Source organism: Zonotrichia albicollis, chromosome 3, assembly GCF_047830755.1.
Source record: "Zonotrichia albicollis isolate bZonAlb1 chromosome 3, bZonAlb1.hap1, whole genome shotgun sequence".
NCBI lineage: Eukaryota > Metazoa > Chordata > Aves > Passeriformes > Passerellidae > Zonotrichia > Zonotrichia albicollis.
This window is the reverse complement of record NC_133821.1, coordinates 13,938,524-13,958,030: the sequence shown is the minus strand read 5'-3', so window position 1 is coordinate 13,958,030 and position 19,507 is coordinate 13,938,524. Positions and strand designations below refer to the sequence as shown.

At 45.7% G+C, this 19,507-nt stretch overlaps 1 protein-coding gene across 1 annotated transcript; it reads right to left on the bottom strand.

Moving 5' to 3' along the window:
• Positions 1–812: 812 nt before the first annotated feature.
• On the bottom strand, positions 813–17,962 carry SLC22A7 (solute carrier family 22 member 7). The gene is made up of 10 exons (XM_005486767.3): positions 17,585–17,962; positions 14,562–14,665; positions 9,622–9,776; positions 8,041–8,209; positions 5,857–5,974; positions 4,915–5,024; positions 4,613–4,827; positions 3,645–3,753; positions 2,135–2,341; positions 813–1,387 (listed from the first exon to the last, which is right to left on the bottom strand). Exons 1-10 carry the CDS (start codon positions 17,960–17,962, stop codon positions 1,324–1,326), a joined length of 1,629 nt encoding a protein of 542 aa, XP_005486824.2. The 3' UTR covers positions 813–1,323.
• Positions 17,963–19,507: the final 1,545 nt, after the last annotated feature.

Sequence of the window (19,507 nt, the reverse complement as noted above, 5' to 3'; positions counted from 1 at the left end):
CAGCATTGCATACATCAGCATTGCATATGCTCTATAAATCATGATATATTTCCAAGAAATGAGGAATATTTTGCTGAAGGAAACACAGAGAGGTCATGACCTGCACATTGCCTTTTCTTTTTTTGACAGCACAAGGTAAGGTGTTAAGTGATTCATGGATGGAAAAAATTAATTTAGAAAATAGCTGCTGTCATAGCAGCTAAAAAAATTCTCTAGGCAGCTTATTTCTACTAGGAGGTGCTCTTGAACCTGGGATAGGATGGGCCTCTGGATCTGTTTTCAGATGCATCCTCAGCGTGCGTTCTCTTCACAGTGTTGTGAGTTAAAGCACCTCACAGCCCAGGGAATCACAGAACACCTGGGACTCAGATCCTGAAGCCATTCCCTCTTCCCAGTTTGGATACGTGCTGTTTATCAGGATTCCAAAATTATAGGTAATTCCAACTGATAGATAATTTGATGGCTCATCTCTGTTGGTTGCATAATGAAGCACAAGAGCAAAGATATTCCACAGAGTTAAGATCAATATGTTAGACCAATAAGCAGAATGAAGTCCAATAATGGACTACTCACTATTCCATGGGAAGTTTCCTGTAGCAAGGTGGAATTTGGGTTTGGGATTTGTGACTTTTTTTGTTGTTGTTTAATTTTTTTATTTGGTTTGGGTTTTTTGAATTTTTTTTTCCTATAGCTTAAAGTATAATTCTTGCACATACACTAGATTTAAATGCAAAACCTTTTTTCTTCTTTGTGTATGTAGGAAAAATACTTGCAGTTAACCGATTCCCAGTGGGACTCCTGCATGTGCTTTTTTCTGGCTTTGAGCCTCAGTGTGAAAACTGTCCAGACCTCTTCTAAATGCAAAAAATATTTGTAGCTACAGTTTATGGTTTGAAATGAACCATAAATTACCACCCAGCTGGATTTATTAGAGCCTATTTGGGTTTGTGTGATTCTCACTCAGTATTTTTCTGGCTGCATTGTTTCTCCACGTGTAGGAACCAATGGACTGTAGTTTCTGGAAGGCTGTGCACGGATCTGAAAGGTCCAAGTCCAACAAGGCCAAAGACTGGAAGAGCTTAGCACAAGGTGCCTTTATTTCCACACCCTGTTGGACCTGAGCATCCTTGCTGCTGGCCACACCACAGAGTGTGTTAGCTCCTGCCAGCTGGTGTCCTGATCTGCCTCCTTCCTCTTGTGTCCTCAGTTCTACTTCCCTTGGGATTGAGTTGAGATCGGTGGGCAACCAAGGCTCTTTCCCTGGCAGATCACAGCATGGCTCAGTTTGTGCAGTCCTCCATGTTGGCTGTCCCACAGGATTCCTCACTTTGGGAGAGCCTGCAGTGGCACGCCCTCGGCAGTGCTGGCTTCTGGTGGCACTTTTACTCTGCAAGAAAAAAAATCACTTTAAAAAAAACCACACCTTCCTGCAAACACCTGATGTGCACTCTTTTGCCTTTATGGCTATTAATCAGTAAATGCAAAGATGGAACTTGCTTCTACTATAAAGCAAATAATGCAAGTCTTCTAAAAGGTAAGAGCAATGCAAATCATCAAGCTCCAGGCAGAAGAGAGAAATCGCCAGTAAACTGTATTTTCTGTTTCAACTTACTGCTGTTCATTAGGAGGCCTCACAATAGAAAATGTGAGCTGAGAAAATAATGAAAAAGACACTTGAGAGTGCCAATAGAATTCTACCTGAGTGTTTGGTGATGGACTACACAGAGAACACGTGGAGCTGTGCTGTGGGAGGGTCACAGACTTGCTGTGCACTGTAGATTGCTTTCATACTCTATAGTTTATGTGCCTCTCACTTCTATAAATGCTGCTTTGCAGTGCCATAAACCACATTAAAACCCTGACTCACAGCTGTGCTTCCTCCTTGGCTCTTCAGGGACTTGACAAGGGTTGGGAACAGAACTGGACTTTGCCTTGGTGGTTTCCCTCTGACCCCCTCAGCTCAAATGTGTGGATGGGCAGGAAAACGGGAAGGCCAACAGGCCCACAGCCCAACAACCCAACTGGGCTGTCCCTTCTTCCCCTGCCGCCCACAGACGGGGAAACTGCAGGCAGCAAAGAGATGTCCCCATTCCTCATCAGACTCCATGTGCAGGGCAGGACAGGGGTCACTCACTGTGGCTTCTCCACGTCCTCGATGCCCTCGGGCAGGCGCACGTTGAGCGTCTCCGGGAGCAGGAAGGCCGTGGCGCCGCTGCACACAGCCACGGCGCAGTATGTCACCTCAGGCAGGGACCGCCACACCTCGTCCAGCAGGAACACCAGCGGGGCCAGCGCCCCTCCCAGGCGCGCCAGGAACGACGTGTACCCCATCCCGTTCTGCCTGGAAAGGGGCACACGGCCACAGGGGGAAACAGAGGCCTACTTGTGTCATGGCAGGCCTCCGCCCTTTTCCCCTCTGCCATTTTCCCTCTGCCATTGTTTTCTTTTCTTTCCTCATATCTTCCTAAAATCATCATCATCTACCCCAGAGATCAACTGTAGCTGCTGTGAGAAATAGATTTATGTCTATTGTGAGGAAGAAGTTGCAGTTCCACACTAAGAATACCTGCTCTAAAGCTGTTTCCACTTTAAATGTCTAAACCCTGAGAGCATTTTCTAATAGTAAGACTAGTGAGTCTTCCAGCCTGCTTAGAGCAAATCCAAGTTCCAACTTCTCCCAGATATTTCTAGGCAGGTGGCATAGACTAGAGATACCTGTGAGCATTTTTGGTCCAAGGAAGGAGCTCTTGGAGAGGAGACCAGAAATTAAGACCTAATTTTGAGGGGATGGGTGGCATTTCACACTCATGACAAGGATCCCGGGACCTGACTGCGCATATACAGAACAAGTACTGCAGAAGGAACCAACAATTTTGTCTTTGCCAATGTCTTTGAGCATGAAAGATATAAACTGATCTGGGATAAGAAATGGCAGACCTGTGTGACTGCTTTGGTTTAAATGTGCATCTTTCCCCTTGGAAAGCTAAAGCACTAGATGGCAGAGGAGGCTACTCTGGGCAGGAAGGGACAGAAGTGAAGTAGCCCACAAGGCCTGCTGTCATTCATGAGGTTTTTTTTCAGAGTTCCACAAAGAAATCAGTGAGGTGATGCCCTCCACCAGACTTAGCTATATCCCCACCTATGCAATCTGGTGTTATGTTACCATTCCCCAGGTATGTCAAATAAGCTCTGTTTTTCCTCCTGAAAGGCTGGCTAATGGCTGCTTTAATATCATCCAATGTCCAAAAGACTCTCAAACATGTGGTAGTATGTGTCCCTTGTAAAATTTTGTATTTCAAGTTATTATTTCAGGTTCTTTTAACAGTCCCTGACAGATTATAACAGGGAACAAAGACTTTACTAAGCGCAGGTGCTTTATGGAGTGCAAAGATATTCCCACACAGAATACTCCTCACCTTTCCATTCATCTTCCGGTCAGCACAACCTAACCACCCACAACCCCGGTGAAAGAAAGGGTGGACTTCTGCCTCTCTCTTGTGAGTATATGAAATCCCTAGAACCTGCCAGTTCCAGAGGAAAGGGGCCAGTGCTGCAGGGTTATAACCAGAACATCCTGCTGTGCTGATGGCCTGAGCAGCCCAGCCAGGCCCTGGGGGTGTGTGCAGCTGGGTGGCATCTCTTACCTCAGAATGGTGGGGTAGAGCTCTGAGGTGTACAGGAAGACGGTGGTGAAGGCAGCTTCTGAGCAACCCTTGCCCAAAACGGCCACTACTGAACGCAGGGAGCTGAAGGCTGAGGGGAAGGAAAGGCATTTATGGCAGTGAGCTGCCTCTGGGAAGGAACTTTCAGGTCTAAGAAGGGAGAAGGTTCAGTGCTCCCACTCACAAAACAGGGAGCTTCATAGCCCTGGAGCTGCTGTCTCCAAAGGCTGGGTATGCAGGTTTATTAAGTGTCGCAGACATCTTTTATGAAAAATCCTTTCCTTAGGATTTTTCCTCCTGAGAAGCTGAGAAGCCTCAGGAACAACATGTAAACAATGATTATCTGCTGCTGTGGAATGCAACAGGTGGATCTGTGATTGGTCTCATGTGGTTGTTTCTAATTAATGGCCAATCACAGCTCAGCTGGCTCAGACAGAGAGCTGAGCCACAAACCTTTGTGATCATTCCTTCCTATTCTATTCTTAGCTGGTCTTCTGATGAAACCTTTTCTTCTATTCTTTTAGTATAGTTTTAATGTAATTTATATAATAGAATAAAAAATCCAGCCTTCTGAAACATTGAGTCAGATCCTCATCTCTTCCCCAATCTGAAAACCCCTGTGAACACCGTCACAAGTAAGTGTTGGCCCAAGTGAGAGCTGAACTGATGACAGGATAGGTCCTGGCATTTCCCATTGGACAAAGTCTAATTAAGATAGGCACTGTGCCTTGCCATTGCTGGACCCTTCAGCAGCCACAAAACCACCTGCTGTGACAGATATTTGGGTTAGCCCACATCAGTGACCTTGTCTTGTGGACACCCTTCAGGTGGAGGACTTGTCTACAAAGAATTGCCTGTGGCCAAACCCACGGCTCTCCTTCTCCATCACTGCCCCAAATGGACTCCCTCCCCCTTTAGCAAGTCCTGTGTAGAGCAGAAGAGCCTCTCACACTTGGGAATGAGGATGTTGGCTCCTATGCAGACCCCGGCCAGGATGAGCGTCCACGCCTGGCTCTGCCGCCGGCCGATTCGGTTCACCAGCACGTACATGGCCATCTTGGCTGGAATCTCAATGACACCAAAGACAAACTGGGAGAAGTAGATGCTGAGCCCAAAGCCAGTCAGGTTCATGCTCAAGCCGTAGTAAGAGAACGCAACACCGAACCTGCAAGGATTGGGTGGAGATGGGACCGAGGGAAATCCCTCTGGGAGCTGCAGGATGAATTCCCCCCCGGGCAGTGACACTGCTTACCACACCACACCAGAACACACAGAGATCTTCCTCAGGACTGGGGTCCTGAACAAGCTGATGTAGGAGTAACTCCCTCCCATGTTTTTGTCTGTTGCCATCCTTGTGAGGGCCTGGCAGAGATGGAAAGATGGAAATAGCTCAGCTGCTGTTCTGTTGGGATGCAGACACGAAACCCCAGACAGGCTGGGGACTTCGCCCTTCCCAGCTCCAGATCCACCTTGGATTTTCCATACATTCCCTGAGCATACATTTTCAGAGTCATGTTTTCCTACAACTTTACACGATGCCTGCTATTTTAGACCTCTCTTTCTTCTCATGGTTTCTTCTTCCCTCTCACCTACATGCCCCATGTAGCAGAGAGGTCTGTAGAGAAATGGCAGATGGAAGAGTCAGCGTTGGCCAGTTCCATCCTCTTCCCCATGTGGCTGCCTGCTGTTGTATGACAAGCTAGCAGTGAGCTTCATGCTTTGTTCTTAGAAGTGCATTCATTTAAACGGTAATTATTTAATCCATCTACTTAGATAAGTACAGAAAACCTTAAAAGTCAAGCACTGAGAAGAAGTTCTTCTTCACCGCCTGTGAAGAGGAAGAGACTGCTTGTCCAAAAGGCTTTTTGGCAATTGATTGAGCAGTAAGTACCCACAGAGCTAATAAGTTCTACTCACTGTATATTTACTCCACTGTACAGTCCACTGAGCCCTCTTGCCATGGCAAAAACAAGTGGAAAGATACTCCACCTAATGGATGGGATTTCTGTCCTTATGGGAGCTGAGCTGGAGCTTTATCTTTAGGAGTGAATTTCTGCTTTCCAGAGGAAAATGCCCACAGTGCCCCACAGACCGCACTGCAGGCTGAGCATTGCTCCAGGTATCAAACAGAAGTAAAACACAGAGAGACAAAGTGGGAGAACAAGAACGTGTGTCTGGATCTCCAGTTCCTTACCTCTGGTGAGACAGCAAAGTCTTTCCTTCCATTCATTCTTGCACATCTGAGCAGGTGCCTGTGGGCTTGCTTCACTTTGCCCTTGGCTATGAGCCACCTGGCAGACTCTGGGACCCACCTGCAGGGGCAAGGAGAGGAGACTGTTCCTCTTGGAGCTGCTTGTTCTCCACCCCATATCCATGGCTCTGGCATCTTCTCTACGAGAATTCCACCTAAACATAACAACTCTGGTGCATGGGAGGAGTAAGGGGGCACACTTTTTACAGGTACAGGCTCTTCTACCCCTAAAGGCTGAGCTGGCTGAAGTTTCAAACTCTTACCAATTAAAACTGGCCCCCGGGGAGTTTTTATTTACATATTTGTGCTTTCTGGGACTCTTTAAGCTTTGAAATTGTCAGATATTAAAAACCACAATATAGAAAGGATTCTGTGAGCTCTATACATGCTTCATTAGTTGCTAAAATGATTTGGTTTTCACAATAATCAAAGCCTTCTGTACACTGGAGCCTCCCACTAGAATGGTCCCAGACCAGATCCCTACAATCCAGTGTTTGTGATTCATGTGCCCTAATTCAGATTACAGAAAAACTAATGAGCAACTCTTGTCACTATTCAAGCAGGAATTGAAAATGAGAGAGCAAAAATGTTTGGAGAATTGGTCTTGTTGGAAGTTTTCATCTCCTTCCCGCAGGCTTACAACCTTGGGAAATACAAAGAAGGAAAGTTGGCATTTTGCACTCATTGCCACTGTCTCTAGAGAGTAATACCATGTCTTTTGGCTGTCTGCTGTTTCCACTGAGTTCTGACATTGTGTCAATAATATCTACAGAGTGCTCAATTAGATTTTAATTCCATACTTCAGAGACTTTCAATTTTCCGCAATCACTGACCTTATGGGTGCTTGAAGACTAGAGTATAATTTGTTGGAGAACTAATGTCCATAAAAGATAGTAACATAAGAAGAAAAATCAAATGGTTATAATGAAAAGAGGCGTCCAAATACATCTGTGAATTTCAGCACTTCCAAGGACTATTTTTTTTTATGGCTGGCTGTCCTAGAAAGAGAGCAAAACAACTTGAACTATAAAAGTCAGTAGGACTTGTAATTTAGTTGTGTTGGAGTTGATCAGTGAAATACCAGAAGTTACTCTTTGGACGGTCAATGAATCAACTCTGTACTCTAATTTGTATTAGTACACAGGGAAATTAAAAAAAAAAACAAAAAAAAGCAGATGGAAAAATTAAAATTTCTTTGATTAAATGAACCATATCCCATTTTAAGGCTTACTTGACTTGTCATCCTAATGCCTCAGCCTCATTCCTGCCTCCTCCTTGTCCCCAAAACTGGGATGTAGCCTTGGGAGAGACAAAACCCAGGCCACTCTGTTGGGAAGGATGAAAGTTTGACAAGAAAGTCTCACAGATATGTATGTCTAGCAGAAAGATTTTTAAATGTAGAGTCTGATGAAGGAATGGAGATGGAAGCAAGCTTTGATACAGAAGAAAAGAATTGCTGAGCCAATCTTACTGGAAAACCAAGAAGGCAAAGAGTGTGTTAGTTAGAAGGTTTTTTTATGATTTAGAGCAAAGGATAAACTTCAAACAAGAAGATGTTTTTACCAAGTAGAAAGATAGCACAGGCAAACAAGTCAGCAAATGTTGCAAGTAGAAAAAAGGTCTCAGAATTTTCTACTGCAAGAAAACTGAAAAACAACTTCTAGCTTAAACTGTAATGTACTAACTTTTAGTGATTGGAGAATAGTAACATGAATATGGTAATTATAGTGGTTATGATAGGCTCTAGATAAAAGTTAAGGTATAGATTGGTTCTTTTGTATTAAGATGCTCAGCAAAGGAAAGTATATAATGCATTGTAACCTAAACTCAGGGTCTGCAGGCCTGCCTGCAGCTGGAGCTGACAGCTGTAGGCACAGCTCTGTCACCCACCACCCTGGGCTGCTGTAACCTCTTGGATGGAATAAACTGCATTTTGGAGAGCCCCTAGAGTCCCACATCCCTCATTTAAGCTCTTCCACCACCCCAGTTTTCCAGAGCTGCCACACTTGGGCAATCCAGGTACAGGACCCAGATGAATCCTGCTCATCCTGAGGGGCTCCTGAACAACTCCTAGGACCCACAGAGGAGGCAAATCCCAGTGTGCTTCCTTCTGGTGGCTGCACTCACCACAGGCAGACGATGCTCAGGAGGCAGGGAGCTGTCACGGCCACCAGCAGCCAGTGCCACTCCCTCACCAGGTAGGCTGCCAGGGCCAGCAGCATGTTCCCCACGCTCCAGAAGATGCTGATCAGGATCCCGGTGAAGGTGCGGTGCTGGACGTCCACCCACTCCATCCCTGCAAGAGAGGGCAGCATCCAGTTGGGACATGCAGGACTTCTCCAGGCAGGGAGGGCATGCAGGGCTTTTTAGCAAGGGCAAAACAAGGGAATATCCCTGCTCTGTTCCTTCACAAAGTTCCACTGCTTGGCTGATATTTGGAATATTGAAATATTCAGTCGCAGTACTTAGGCTGTTGCAAAGCTGTCAGCCACTAAAATAAAACTTCAGGGTAAGAAATACTGGGCATGTGTTAAGGAACAGTGCTATGTTAAGGAACAGTGCTGTGTTAAGGAACAGTACTAGAATCACTCTTGGTGATATTTTTTTTATCCCATTCAATAGCATTCACTTAGTCTTCTTCATCAACCAGATTTTTTTCCCCCCCTAGCCATCTTGCTTGCACAGTTTCCCATTTCTCTCTCATTATTCCCATTTCCACTCATTATTTCAGATTAAAGAAATAGATTGGGAAGAATTGTTGTTCACATGGAGCCCACCCAGAGCAGACAGCAGCAAAAGTGTAAAGCCAGCTGGGGGTTTCCTTGTTTGTGTGTGTGAACTAAAAGCCAGTTTTCCTCTGAAGGTTTGGACCTCTTGCTACAACCTCTAACAATCAGAAATGCCCCTCCCAAACTCTACTATGACTTGCAGGAATCAACCTTTATAGCAACAAACAAACCCAGCAGCCCTTGGGATTTGCCAGGTCTTGTGTGGGCTTTTCCAATGCTGAAGCCATTATAGCTTGATTTTGACTAGATCTGCAAAAATCCTGGAAATTTCTGCTGTGTTAATTGTTCTTGGGTGCAAGACTTTTTGCCCAGTATGTTCCAACTGTATCTACAAAATTATGCATTTTGTAGATATCCTGATTTACTGGATATCTACAAAATATTTACTGCATATCCTGAAATCTGGAGCTTGTTTTTTATTATGTAATTACCTAAATTCTTCAGCTTCAGTTTTGCCTAGCTCTGCGTGATTTGAATAAAAAATTTTTTGGTAGTTCTCCTCATTGTAAAATACAAATTGGCAGCTTAGGAAAACTTGAAACTGGGGAAGTAGAAACACCCTGTAAATGACACAGCATCCTCTTGTGCTGAGGACAGGGCAATGCTGGATTGTCCTAACAGTGCTTGAAAGGTGAGAACTTTGTACTGAGTGGAAAAGGGGCAGAGACTTTGGAGTGTGGCTTTGATTGTGTTGCTGATGATACTTGACAGGAATTGGGCAGCTTGTTGCAACAGAAGTACTGACAAGTGGCTGCTGCATTTTGAGCAGAATGTTAAATATTAATTAGACCAACAGCAAATTGCAATTCTGGGATCCTCGCAAGCGGGAAAACGCGCGCGCGGTGATTCCCAGACCGCTGTTCCTGCCTGGCAGAGAATTCCCTCCCCACCCATGGCCTGCCAGGAGCCCCACACTCACCCAGAGGAAGGCCAATCAGGGACAGGCCACTCAGGGCCACCCCGGTGAGGGTCCGTGTGACAGCCAGCATCGTGTAGGACATGGAGGCGGCGCTCAGCATCCCAAAAACCAGGGAGCACAGCAGTGACAGCTGCAGCATGGCCTTCCTTCCAAACCTGCCATGAGCACAGGCTGGGTTACACTGGCTGGAAACCTGGCGTGGAAGCAGGGTTTGAAATGGGCAAAGCAGAGATTGTAGAGGAAAATTAAAGGATGCAGCATGCTGGAGAGGAAAAAAATGGCTCTGGATCAAGCTGGTGCAATCCCATGCAGATCCCACCCATAAACTTTGGGAATCTCCAGTGGAAAGAGCAGTGCTGCTCAGAACAACAAATCTGGCTCTCCTGGCCCACAGCACCACCAAAAGCAGTGATGCCAGCTTGAAATCCGGGGCTGCTGTCACACCCTGATCACTCCAGTGTCCTTTTCCCATGGCTTACTCAGCACTGGCCACTGCCACCACTCTCAAGGAGGTGACAGAGCTGTGACACTTTCACCCTGCTCCTTGGAAGGAAAAGGAAGGAATCCCATTGTCTGCAAATAGCCCTGAAATCCTAAAGTGGTTTCTGAGGAATCTGCCAGGACGTTACTCCCCTGGGGTTTCCTTACCCCATTGTCCAGAATCCTGTATGGAGTGTGGAGAAATACAGAACATCAAATGCACACAAATGCAATATAAATGTATATAAACACACACTCTCACAGACAGAGAAACACATGTCTGCATGTGTTTCTGCACAACCTATGAAAATGTAAAAATCAAAATGGAGCACAAGGCGTCCGTCTCCTTAGGAGCATCAGCACTGCATGCTAGGAAAGCTGAGGCTCAAGCAGCAGCAGTAGATTCAGCCTGCCTGCAGGTGATGTGCAGCCCACAAGGACTGAAATCCTGCTCTGATCCTGGCATTAGGGCTCTCCCAGTGTCCCCCTGAGAAGGATGGTGGCAGGAACAATTGCTCCAGGGGAAAAAGTGGCATTGCCAGGACATAATGCCACAGTAACATTCCCAAAAATAATCAAAAATTACTTCAGTCAGCAGGTGATAAATGAACCTACTGGCAAACCCCCCCCAGTTTGTAGCTTGGGTACAGGGAGTTTGCTGGATCTGCTTTGAAATTTAAGCTGGGACAGTTTGTAAAAGACATCTTGATGCCCCTGGGTCAGAACAGGAATCCCATAGAGCTGGATCCAGTTTCCAGTGGGGAACTGCCCAAGAAAGAAGATACATTTTGTAAATGAAGATTTTTCTTGAAAATACAGTAAGGAGGGTATAAAACCCATAATATTCCCTACAGGAGTCAAGGCAGCTATTTAAGGAACCATTACTACACTCTTAGGAAAAGGAAAACCAGGATATGAGGAGGCTGCTAGAAATAATGCCATTAAAATTCTTCAAAGTCTTGAAAGTCTTCAAAGAGAATGGTAGGAAAGCACACCTTCTGAAAGACTAGAAAATACAATAAAAGGAGCAGACTGCAGAGGCATAAAAATTAATAAAAAAGCCATTTTCATTAATAAACCCCAATCTGGAAGTCTGCCAAAGCATTATTGAACCAATTCATACAAGGACAAGGTAGAAAAGGAGTCTTTGGAGAAGAGCAGACAATAACAGAAAAAATATATATGTTATATATATATTGTTTCTGTTATTATTTCTGTTATACATATTGTACATATATATATACACACAATATACATATATACTATATATATACTATATATATATACTATATATATATGTACCCTCTATATATATATATATATACAATATATATATACACACAATATATATATCTATATATATAGATATATATATAGACACACAATATATATATATATATATATATACATATAATTATATTTAGTTTATAATGCCAAATTATGTTTAGTTTTTAATGCCAAAATTTTCCTGCTGAGTAGCTGTGGTCAGCTCAGAGCCTCCATTTTAAATGAGAGGCTTAAATTGTTTCTCTGTTTTAGATTGATCTGCCCTGTCTCATCCGGCCACAGAGTCCTTTAGCTCCTTCTGCAAAGTCTCCAGCCTCTGACATCATCCCTGCCAGGCTCAGCATGCCCTCCCCACTTGCTCCCTTCCCAGATTATTTAAGAGTGCTCTTAAAAGCACAGAATTCCAAGCACAGGCTGCTCCCCTGTCATAATGGAGCACTTGCATTTCCTCTCTTTTACCAATTCAGTCATGCTGAGACCTTCCCTCTCACCCTGGGGCAGCTCAGTTTCTGCAGGAGTGTTTGATGAGGAGGCTGAGATGTGGTCTCCTCTGCTGACATGCCTGTTGATCCATGCAAAGACTCCTGCACATTTTTAAGGCTTGGATCTTTAGGGAAACCCAGCTGATTCCTCACTGGCGTGTCTCACCTCTCCCTGGGGCTCTGGCTCCACCTTTCAGAGGAGTTTCTGCCAACTTGCCTGGTGCAGACAGAGGTCAGGCTGCCTGGCACTCCTGAGAGCTTATTTAAAAGCTTTTCTATCCCCAGGATGCTGCAGGGCTCCAGGACAATGTCTCCTTACTCCTGGCATTTAACTGGAATTCCTCTGGTGTTTTCCTCTCTGCTTTCTTCTGTCAGCTCATTCAAAGCTCCGGCTACAGCACCTGCCTCTACACATTCTCTCACTGTGAGCACAGACTCATTTATGTCTCACACTACAGCCTTTTTATTTCCAGATGCTCCTTTTATGCCTTCATCCTCTGCTGGCTCTTCCCCTCTCACAATCCATTTGTCAAACAAATTACTTCTCATTTTGTACTACCTTGTGTTATCTTATTTTCTGCCATATTTTGTCCTGCTCCTTTTCTCAATTCTGATTTTCTCCCCCTCCAGCTGTGCTATAAAACTGTTGTTACAAAGCCAAGGCACACAGTTTGAAAATCATGCAGGTGCCTTGGGTCCTTGTACAAGCATAGCCAGGTAACCACGGGTAAAGATATGGATGTAAAAATTCCCATCTGCAGCACTGTGAAAAATGCATGTATTTTATGACTGGCTTTACACAAATACTAAAATGAATATTATATGTGTTGTGTTAGAAAGTAATGCTGTATTAATTCTCTTAAGTACTGTGTTAAATATAGTTTTAGGTTATAAAAAGTGTTAAAATAGAAATGCTATGTATCCTATGCTATGTAGGATACATTTTTTAAAGAAAGGACTGGCAGTGAGATAGCAGCCACAGGACACCTAAATCTTTCAGAGAAAGGGAATTTATTGCCCTCTTATCAGAAGAAACGAACTTCTTCCTGCCTTGAAGGTGCTGTCAGGATTCAGAGGGAGAAGTTGACACTGACCAGACAGAATCCTGTGTTTGAATGGAATTTATGCATCATGTATGAGGTGTATGAATATGCAACAGGCTGTTGCTTTTAAAGGTTAATCCTCTGTTAACTGTGTCCTTTTTCGGGCTCGTGCTGCCCTGAGAAAGGTACCTGGACTATCCATAACTCTTTGTATTTATTGTCTCATATTGTCCTAATTCAATTTGTCCAAATTGTTATTACTCTAATTGTATTACTATTTTTGTAGAACCATTTTATTACTATTAAACTTTTAAAATTTTAAAAACAAGTGATTGGCGTGTTTAACAAGCACTAAAGTCTCTGGGTCCTTCACACTTCAGGTTCCCCTCTGCAGTGATTCTGCAGCTTGCTGTACTCTAATTCCTCCCACAGGAAGGAAATCAGAAAGCAGTTTCCCAATTATGAATAATGAACAGGGAGCAGCACATCCCAAATGCATGCCTGGACTCTGTATCCGCTGATGGGTTTCCTGGTTTTGCTGCTTGCAAAAATATTTGGTTTCTTATCTGATGCCCTTTCTAGGTTATTACTTGGATTTATTTTTCAGGTTTATGTTGTTACATCCTAACATTCAACCAGAGAGAGCAGCTTTGTTTCTGTTTCCTTCATTGCTTTACCTCTTCCTTAAGGAATAAATACCTCCCTGCTTGTAAAGAATCTCCTTTACCCCGATTCTCTAGGAATGACAGAGTCAGATTTTGCTTGCTGAAAACCTGTCACAGACATCTTTTATGAAAAGTCTTTTCTTTAAGATTTTTCCTCCTGAGAAGCTGGAGGCCTCAGGAACAAAATGTAAACAATGGTTATCTGCTGCTGTGGAATGCAACAGGTGCATCTGTGATTGGTCTCATGTTGGATGTTTGTAATTAATGGCCAATCACAGTCAACAGGCTCAGGCTCTCTGTCCGAGCCACAAACCTTTGTTATCATTCTTTCCTATTCTATTCTTAGCTGGCCTTCTGATGAAATCCTTTCTTCTATTCTTTTAGTAGAGTTTTAATGTAATATATATAATAAAATAATAAATCAGCCTTCTGAAACATGGAGTCAGATCTTCGTCTCTTCCCTCATCCTAAGACCCCTGTGAACACAGTCACAGAAACTCTTTTGAGCTATGGCAAGAAATTCCTCTGAGCCCCTCAGTTGGGTGTTATTAGCCAATTTGAGTATAATTTGCAAGGAGTTAATTTGTGATTAATTTGCAAGGAGTTCACTCTTTTAGCCTTTTGTCCAGCTTTCTATCAATCAGCTCAATCCATTTTTAGACTGAAACTGGTCTGGCAGACTGAATTTTTTGTTTGTTTGTTTTTTTATTGCTCCTGCAGTACTTCTGCCCTCAGTCAGCAGTGCATCTGCCTCCTGCCCAAGGCCAGAGCTTCTTCTGTGATCCCGGATGCATTTTGTGGCTCACTGATCCAGGAAGCGTTTACTCCCTTGAATCCAATTTCCCAGTGAGAGGCTGGATCTCCCTTTGCAGTTGCCTTTTCTCCTTCCCCCGCCCCTCTGACTGATTGCTGGAGGTGGCATGTGTGTGGAATTCTGTCTGTGAAGCCAAGGCCCCTGAGGAGCAGCCTGGGAGGGCTCAAACCTATCGGAGAGGTCCCCGAACACCATGGCCCCCACGGTGACGCCGATGAAGAAGAAGGTTGCTGTCGCCTGATTCAGCCCACGCTGCTCACACACGAGGTCCCACTGAAACACAAGGCCAAAATGACACTTTAGTGCCCAGCCCAGCCCCTGCTGCCTTCTCGCACTCCTTCATTCCATTGTATCCTGCAGTTTTTGTCTGCTGAGTCTGATGGACCGGTGGGATCCTGCACTAAACTGCACATCAGACAGGGCCAGGGTCCTGCGTTGCAGACATCTTTTATGAAAATCCTTTCCTTGGGATTTTTTCCTCCTGAGAAGCTGAGAGGCCTCAGGAACAAATGCAAACAATGGTTATCTGCTGCTGTGGAATGCAACAGGTGCATCTGGGATTGGTCTCATGTGGTTGTTTTTTAATTAATGGCCAATCATGGCACAGCTGGCTCCAACAGAGAGTCTGGGACAGCTGCCTTTGTTATTCATTCCTATTCTATTCTTAGCTTAGCTGGCCTTCTGAGGAGAACCTTTGCTTCTATTCTTTTAGAATAGTTTTAATGTAATATATATCATAAAATAATAAATCAGCCTTCTGAAACATGGAGTCAAATCCTCGTCTCTTCCCTCAACCTGAGACCCCTGTGAACACGGTCACAGTCCTGGGAAATGGAAAGCTGCAACAAAAGTCTCAGTTATCCATCCCCACTGTGACAGCCCCTTTGTGAACACTTCATGGAATCACAGAACCAGAACCGTAGGAGATGCTGAGTTGGAAGGGACCCATCAGGGTCATCGAGTCCAACTCCTGGCCCTGCACAGGACACTCCAAAAGTCACCCCAAGTGCCTGAGATTTTTGTCCAAATGCTTCTGGAGCTCTGTCATGCTTGGTGCTGTGACCACTGCCCTGGGGAACCTGCTCCAGTGCCCAGCCACCCTCTGGGTAAGAAACTTTTCTCTGATATCCAAACTAAACCTCCCCTAACTCAACTTCAGCCCATTCCCATGGGTTCTGTCACTGCTCACCACAGAGCAAAGAGCAGTGTCTGCCCCTCCACTTGCCCTTGTGGGGATGTTGAAGACTCCAATGGAGTCTCCCCTCAATCTCTTCCAGGCTGGACAGAACAAACCCCCTCAGCCACTCCTCATGTGGCTTCCTCTGCAGACCCTTCACCATCCTCGTGGCTCTCCTTTGAATGCTCTCCAATAGCTGAGTGTCTCTTTTATATTGTGGTGCCCAAAGCTGCCCCCAGGACTCGAGGTGAGGCTGCTCCAGAGCAGCGCAGATCAGGACAATCCCCTCCTTTGGTGGGTGATGCTCTGCCTGATGCCCCTAGGACAGAGTTGGGCATCAGAAACTTTCCTGGGTACCATACATGGAGAGTTCCCCATTTTCCTCTCCTGACCTCTGCCAGACCTGCTCAGGTGCAAGTCTCTCCTCAGCTCCCTCTGTTGTGCCCTGAGGGTGCCCTGGTGAGCTGGGCATTGGCAGGGCAGTCTCATGGCATTGTCACTGCAGTGAGCTGTCACAGCCAGCCCTCAGAGAGCACTGGGGACAGCTGTGGTGATAACCAGTTCCTCTTGCCCTGTCCAGTTTCCCTGGAAGTTGTCTGTGCAAGGAAGAAGGAGGGCAGAGGGGAGGTAAGGTCAAATACTTGCTCTTAATGCCAACCTATTGATTTCTTACTGAGAGGTTGGTTTGGACATCCATCCTAATTAAGTTAATGAACATAATTTTACTTTGTTGGAAGTGCAAATATCACAAATCTCTACAGAATGCAGAGATAATTTTCTCTGTGTGCAAATGTGGCAAAATTTAATCATCAACCCAGACCTGCAGCCAGCTAGACCTCGAGCAACCTTTCTTGCTACAAGAGCAGAATTCCAGAGAAAGTCCTGGTCCCTTGCAGGGCCTCTGGCCATGGGAGCAGCATCAGGAGGCTCCATGAGCAGAGTTTCTCCTTCTGCCCTCTCCCTCAGCACTGCTTCACATCTCCAGTGCAGAAATGAGGTGCAGACCCAGGGCACACATCACCCTCACCCCTGTGAGGAGCAGGAGTGGTTGGGTGGTGGGGAGGAAGCAGCAGCTCCAGGCTAAGATTTGTCCCTGCTCCCACTGAGACAACCAGCACCATCCTTCTAACCCAGCTGTGCCCCTTTATCCTGACCAAACTTCCCCTTCCCTGAGACCTTGTGTGGTTTGGGCTGTTTCCCAAGGAAAGTAAAGCATTAACACACAGAGGTATCACTGCTAGCCCTGGAAAAGTGTTTCAGAAGGTGGGTGGTTAATGTTTGATGGGCAGGGACCTTCTGCAGGCTCAAGGTTATGGCTGGCTACGAGCTCAGTGGAAGACCCTCAGAGAGAACATTGGATTTGGGAGAGAGATATTGGTGGTAAGGGAAGAGAGGCAGCACAACCCTGGGGAGAAGAGAAGAGAAGAGAAGAGAAGAGAAGAGAAGAGAAGAGAAGAGAAGAGAAGAGAAGAGAAGAGAAGAGAAGAGAAGAGAAGAGAAGAGAAGAGAAGAGAAGAGAAGAGAAGAGAAGAGAAGAGAAGAGAAGAGAAGAGAAGAGAAGAGAAGAGAAGAGAAGAGGGTGAAGATCAGTGAGGAAGGATGGCCAAGGGAATAGAAGTTATAAAGAGTTTGGAAAACCAAGAAAGCAAATCAAGAGCTCATGCAATCTGTGCAAATGCCACACAGAGAAAATCCTATATCTGTGTCTTTCCACTGCCTTCTGACCCCCTCCCAAATCTCTCAATCATCTGGAGAAATTTGGATGATTATAATGAGAAATGTTGGCATCAACCTAAGCAAGAGGAGATGCTCACAAAAATAATATTAATAAATGTTAGCTCTTATAGTGAGCTTCAGAGAGCTTGCCCCTCCCAGGACATCTTCTCTGACCAGGTCATGCCCACAATGCACAGATTCCCCTCTCATTCTGTGCACTCAGCAAACTCCTCTCCATCTCCTTCTCTAAAAGCACAGAGCTAATTTCAATTTTGTCTGGATCCCAGGCCAGGAATTACCTGGGTGGAGATGGTGGAGGTGAACTGAGAGTGGTCATAGACCCATCCGTGCTGGCAGTGCTGGATGATGGATTTGTTCTCTGGCTGCAGAGAGGAGTTGAGCAGCAGGTGGAACTGAGGCTGTGAGAACATCTCACAGGAGCTGAAAGTGCCATCAGGCTTCTGAGGGATGCTGATGAGCAGAACTTCCTCCCTGGTGAGATTCACAAATGCCTCTCGGTGTGGAATTGCACAGTGATGAGAGGGGGTGGCAGCGAGAAAATTGTGCAGCAGGAAATGCATGGGAAGGTTGGTCCTTGCGAGGCAGAGGATAGCCAAAATCAAAATCTGGAATCTGCCAAAGCCCCCAATTTCCAGCAAGAGATCCTCAAATTTCATCTTTTTTTTCCTGTGGAGTTTGCTCATTCAGAGCAGCTAGGTACCAAGGAGCAGCAACATGAGCTTGAAAAACAGCCTCTGCTCCTGGAGCTCAGCTTCCCATGGCTTTTCATACAGCCACCTCTTTGGACTTTGAGACCTTGCTGGAAGGTGTCAAAAGTCACAGTGGAACTCTTCATTTAGGGCACAGCCAAAGGAATGATCCTGTGAGCCCACAACACATCCCTTGGAAAGAACCCAGCACAGGGCACCTGATCCTTTTGGAGTCCTTTCCTGCTGCTGTGATTTTGGAGAGGGACATCTGCATGAGGAAGGGAGGCTGTGGGGACACTCCCATTTCTCCTATGAAGGTCTGTGGGAACTCAGCGCATCTCTTTGGATGTCCAGAGTTGCCGAGGACAGCGTCGGGGGGCTCAGAGACCCTGGCATGCTGCCCAGAACACCTGGAGATTCGATTTTGACCCTTGCAGCAAATTGCCAGTTTTGTATGAGGATGTGAAAGTCACACAGGTTTGAATGGTGTAATAATAAGATATCCACAGGGTGAAAATGTAGATTTTAGGATTTTTGGTATGGGGGTTATGGAGACAAGATGGAGGAATCTGGGTGTGTCTAGTTCTTCTTTCTTCTTCTTGTTCTCCATTTTCTGCTGTGATGTTGGCACTTTGGGATTGGTTTAGAGTAGAAGTGCCCTGTCTAACACAGGTGATAGGTATTGGGGATTAAGGGTAAATATGATGTATGTAGTTTGTAGTATACAAAGACAACACTGCCTCAGGGGCGGTCAGAGTGCCTGTGGCTGCCTTGCTGAGCAGATCTCAGCTGGACAGAAAGAAAATTTTATAGATAAGAATTAATAAACAACCTGAAGACCAAAAAGCAAAGAGTCCAGACTCGTTCTTCACCATCTTACACATTCTTGGGACAGAGAACATCAACAGCCAACCCGAGAAAGGTCCTGCAGCAAACTCTGCCTGCTGTGAGCTGGTCACCAGCCAGACCTGCTGGACTGTGACAGCGGCCTCGGGAGGAGCAGGGGTGTCCCACTGGGTCAGGGCATCCAAGGACACCCAGCCTGGCTGCTGAGCTCCAGCCAAGTCTGTTTTGGTGTGGTTTGTGTCAAGCCGTGCCCTTGGAGCAGGGAGTGCAGAGAGGCTGCCTGGAAGGGAGATGTGTCTCAGGGAAGTGTGTGTGCTCTTTGGGTGGGTGAGAGCCACCTGCTCACCTGTGCCCTGCAAAGGATGGAAAAAGTGAAAAGTCCTTTTCTCCTGGATGCCTGGAAAGGTGTTTTGCCAGGACAAAGGCAAGGACCTGGTGAGAGCTGCAGGGCTGGCAGGCAGAGGCTGCACCTCTCATGCTGGGGCCATGACACACTCTGCAGGGTCCAGCCCTGGGGACAGAGGTGACAGCCAAAGGAGCTGCTGAGAGCTCACTCTGAGTTATCTCCCACTGCATTTTCACCCTCTGTGTCTCTCTCCTTGTGTCTGTTCCCTCCCTCCTCCACCAACCCTGCACTCCTGAGTGTTGGTAGGTGCTGATGCATCA

Bases quoted from the DNA above. Each gene is read 5' to 3' on its own strand.
- SLC22A7 (XM_005486767.3), bottom strand. From the start codon at position 17,962: ATGAAATTTGAGGATCTCTTGCTGGAAATTGGGGGCTTTGGCAGATTC. The intron at 14,666-17,584 runs GTAATTCCTGGC...CTTGTGTTTCAG, and splicing joins CCTCCACCATCTCCACCCAG to TGGGACCTCGTGTGTGAGCA. The intron at 1,388-2,134 runs GTGAGTGACCCC...TTTTTCTTGCAG, and splicing joins GAGGACGTGGAGAAGCCACA to AGTAAAAGTGCCACCAGAAG.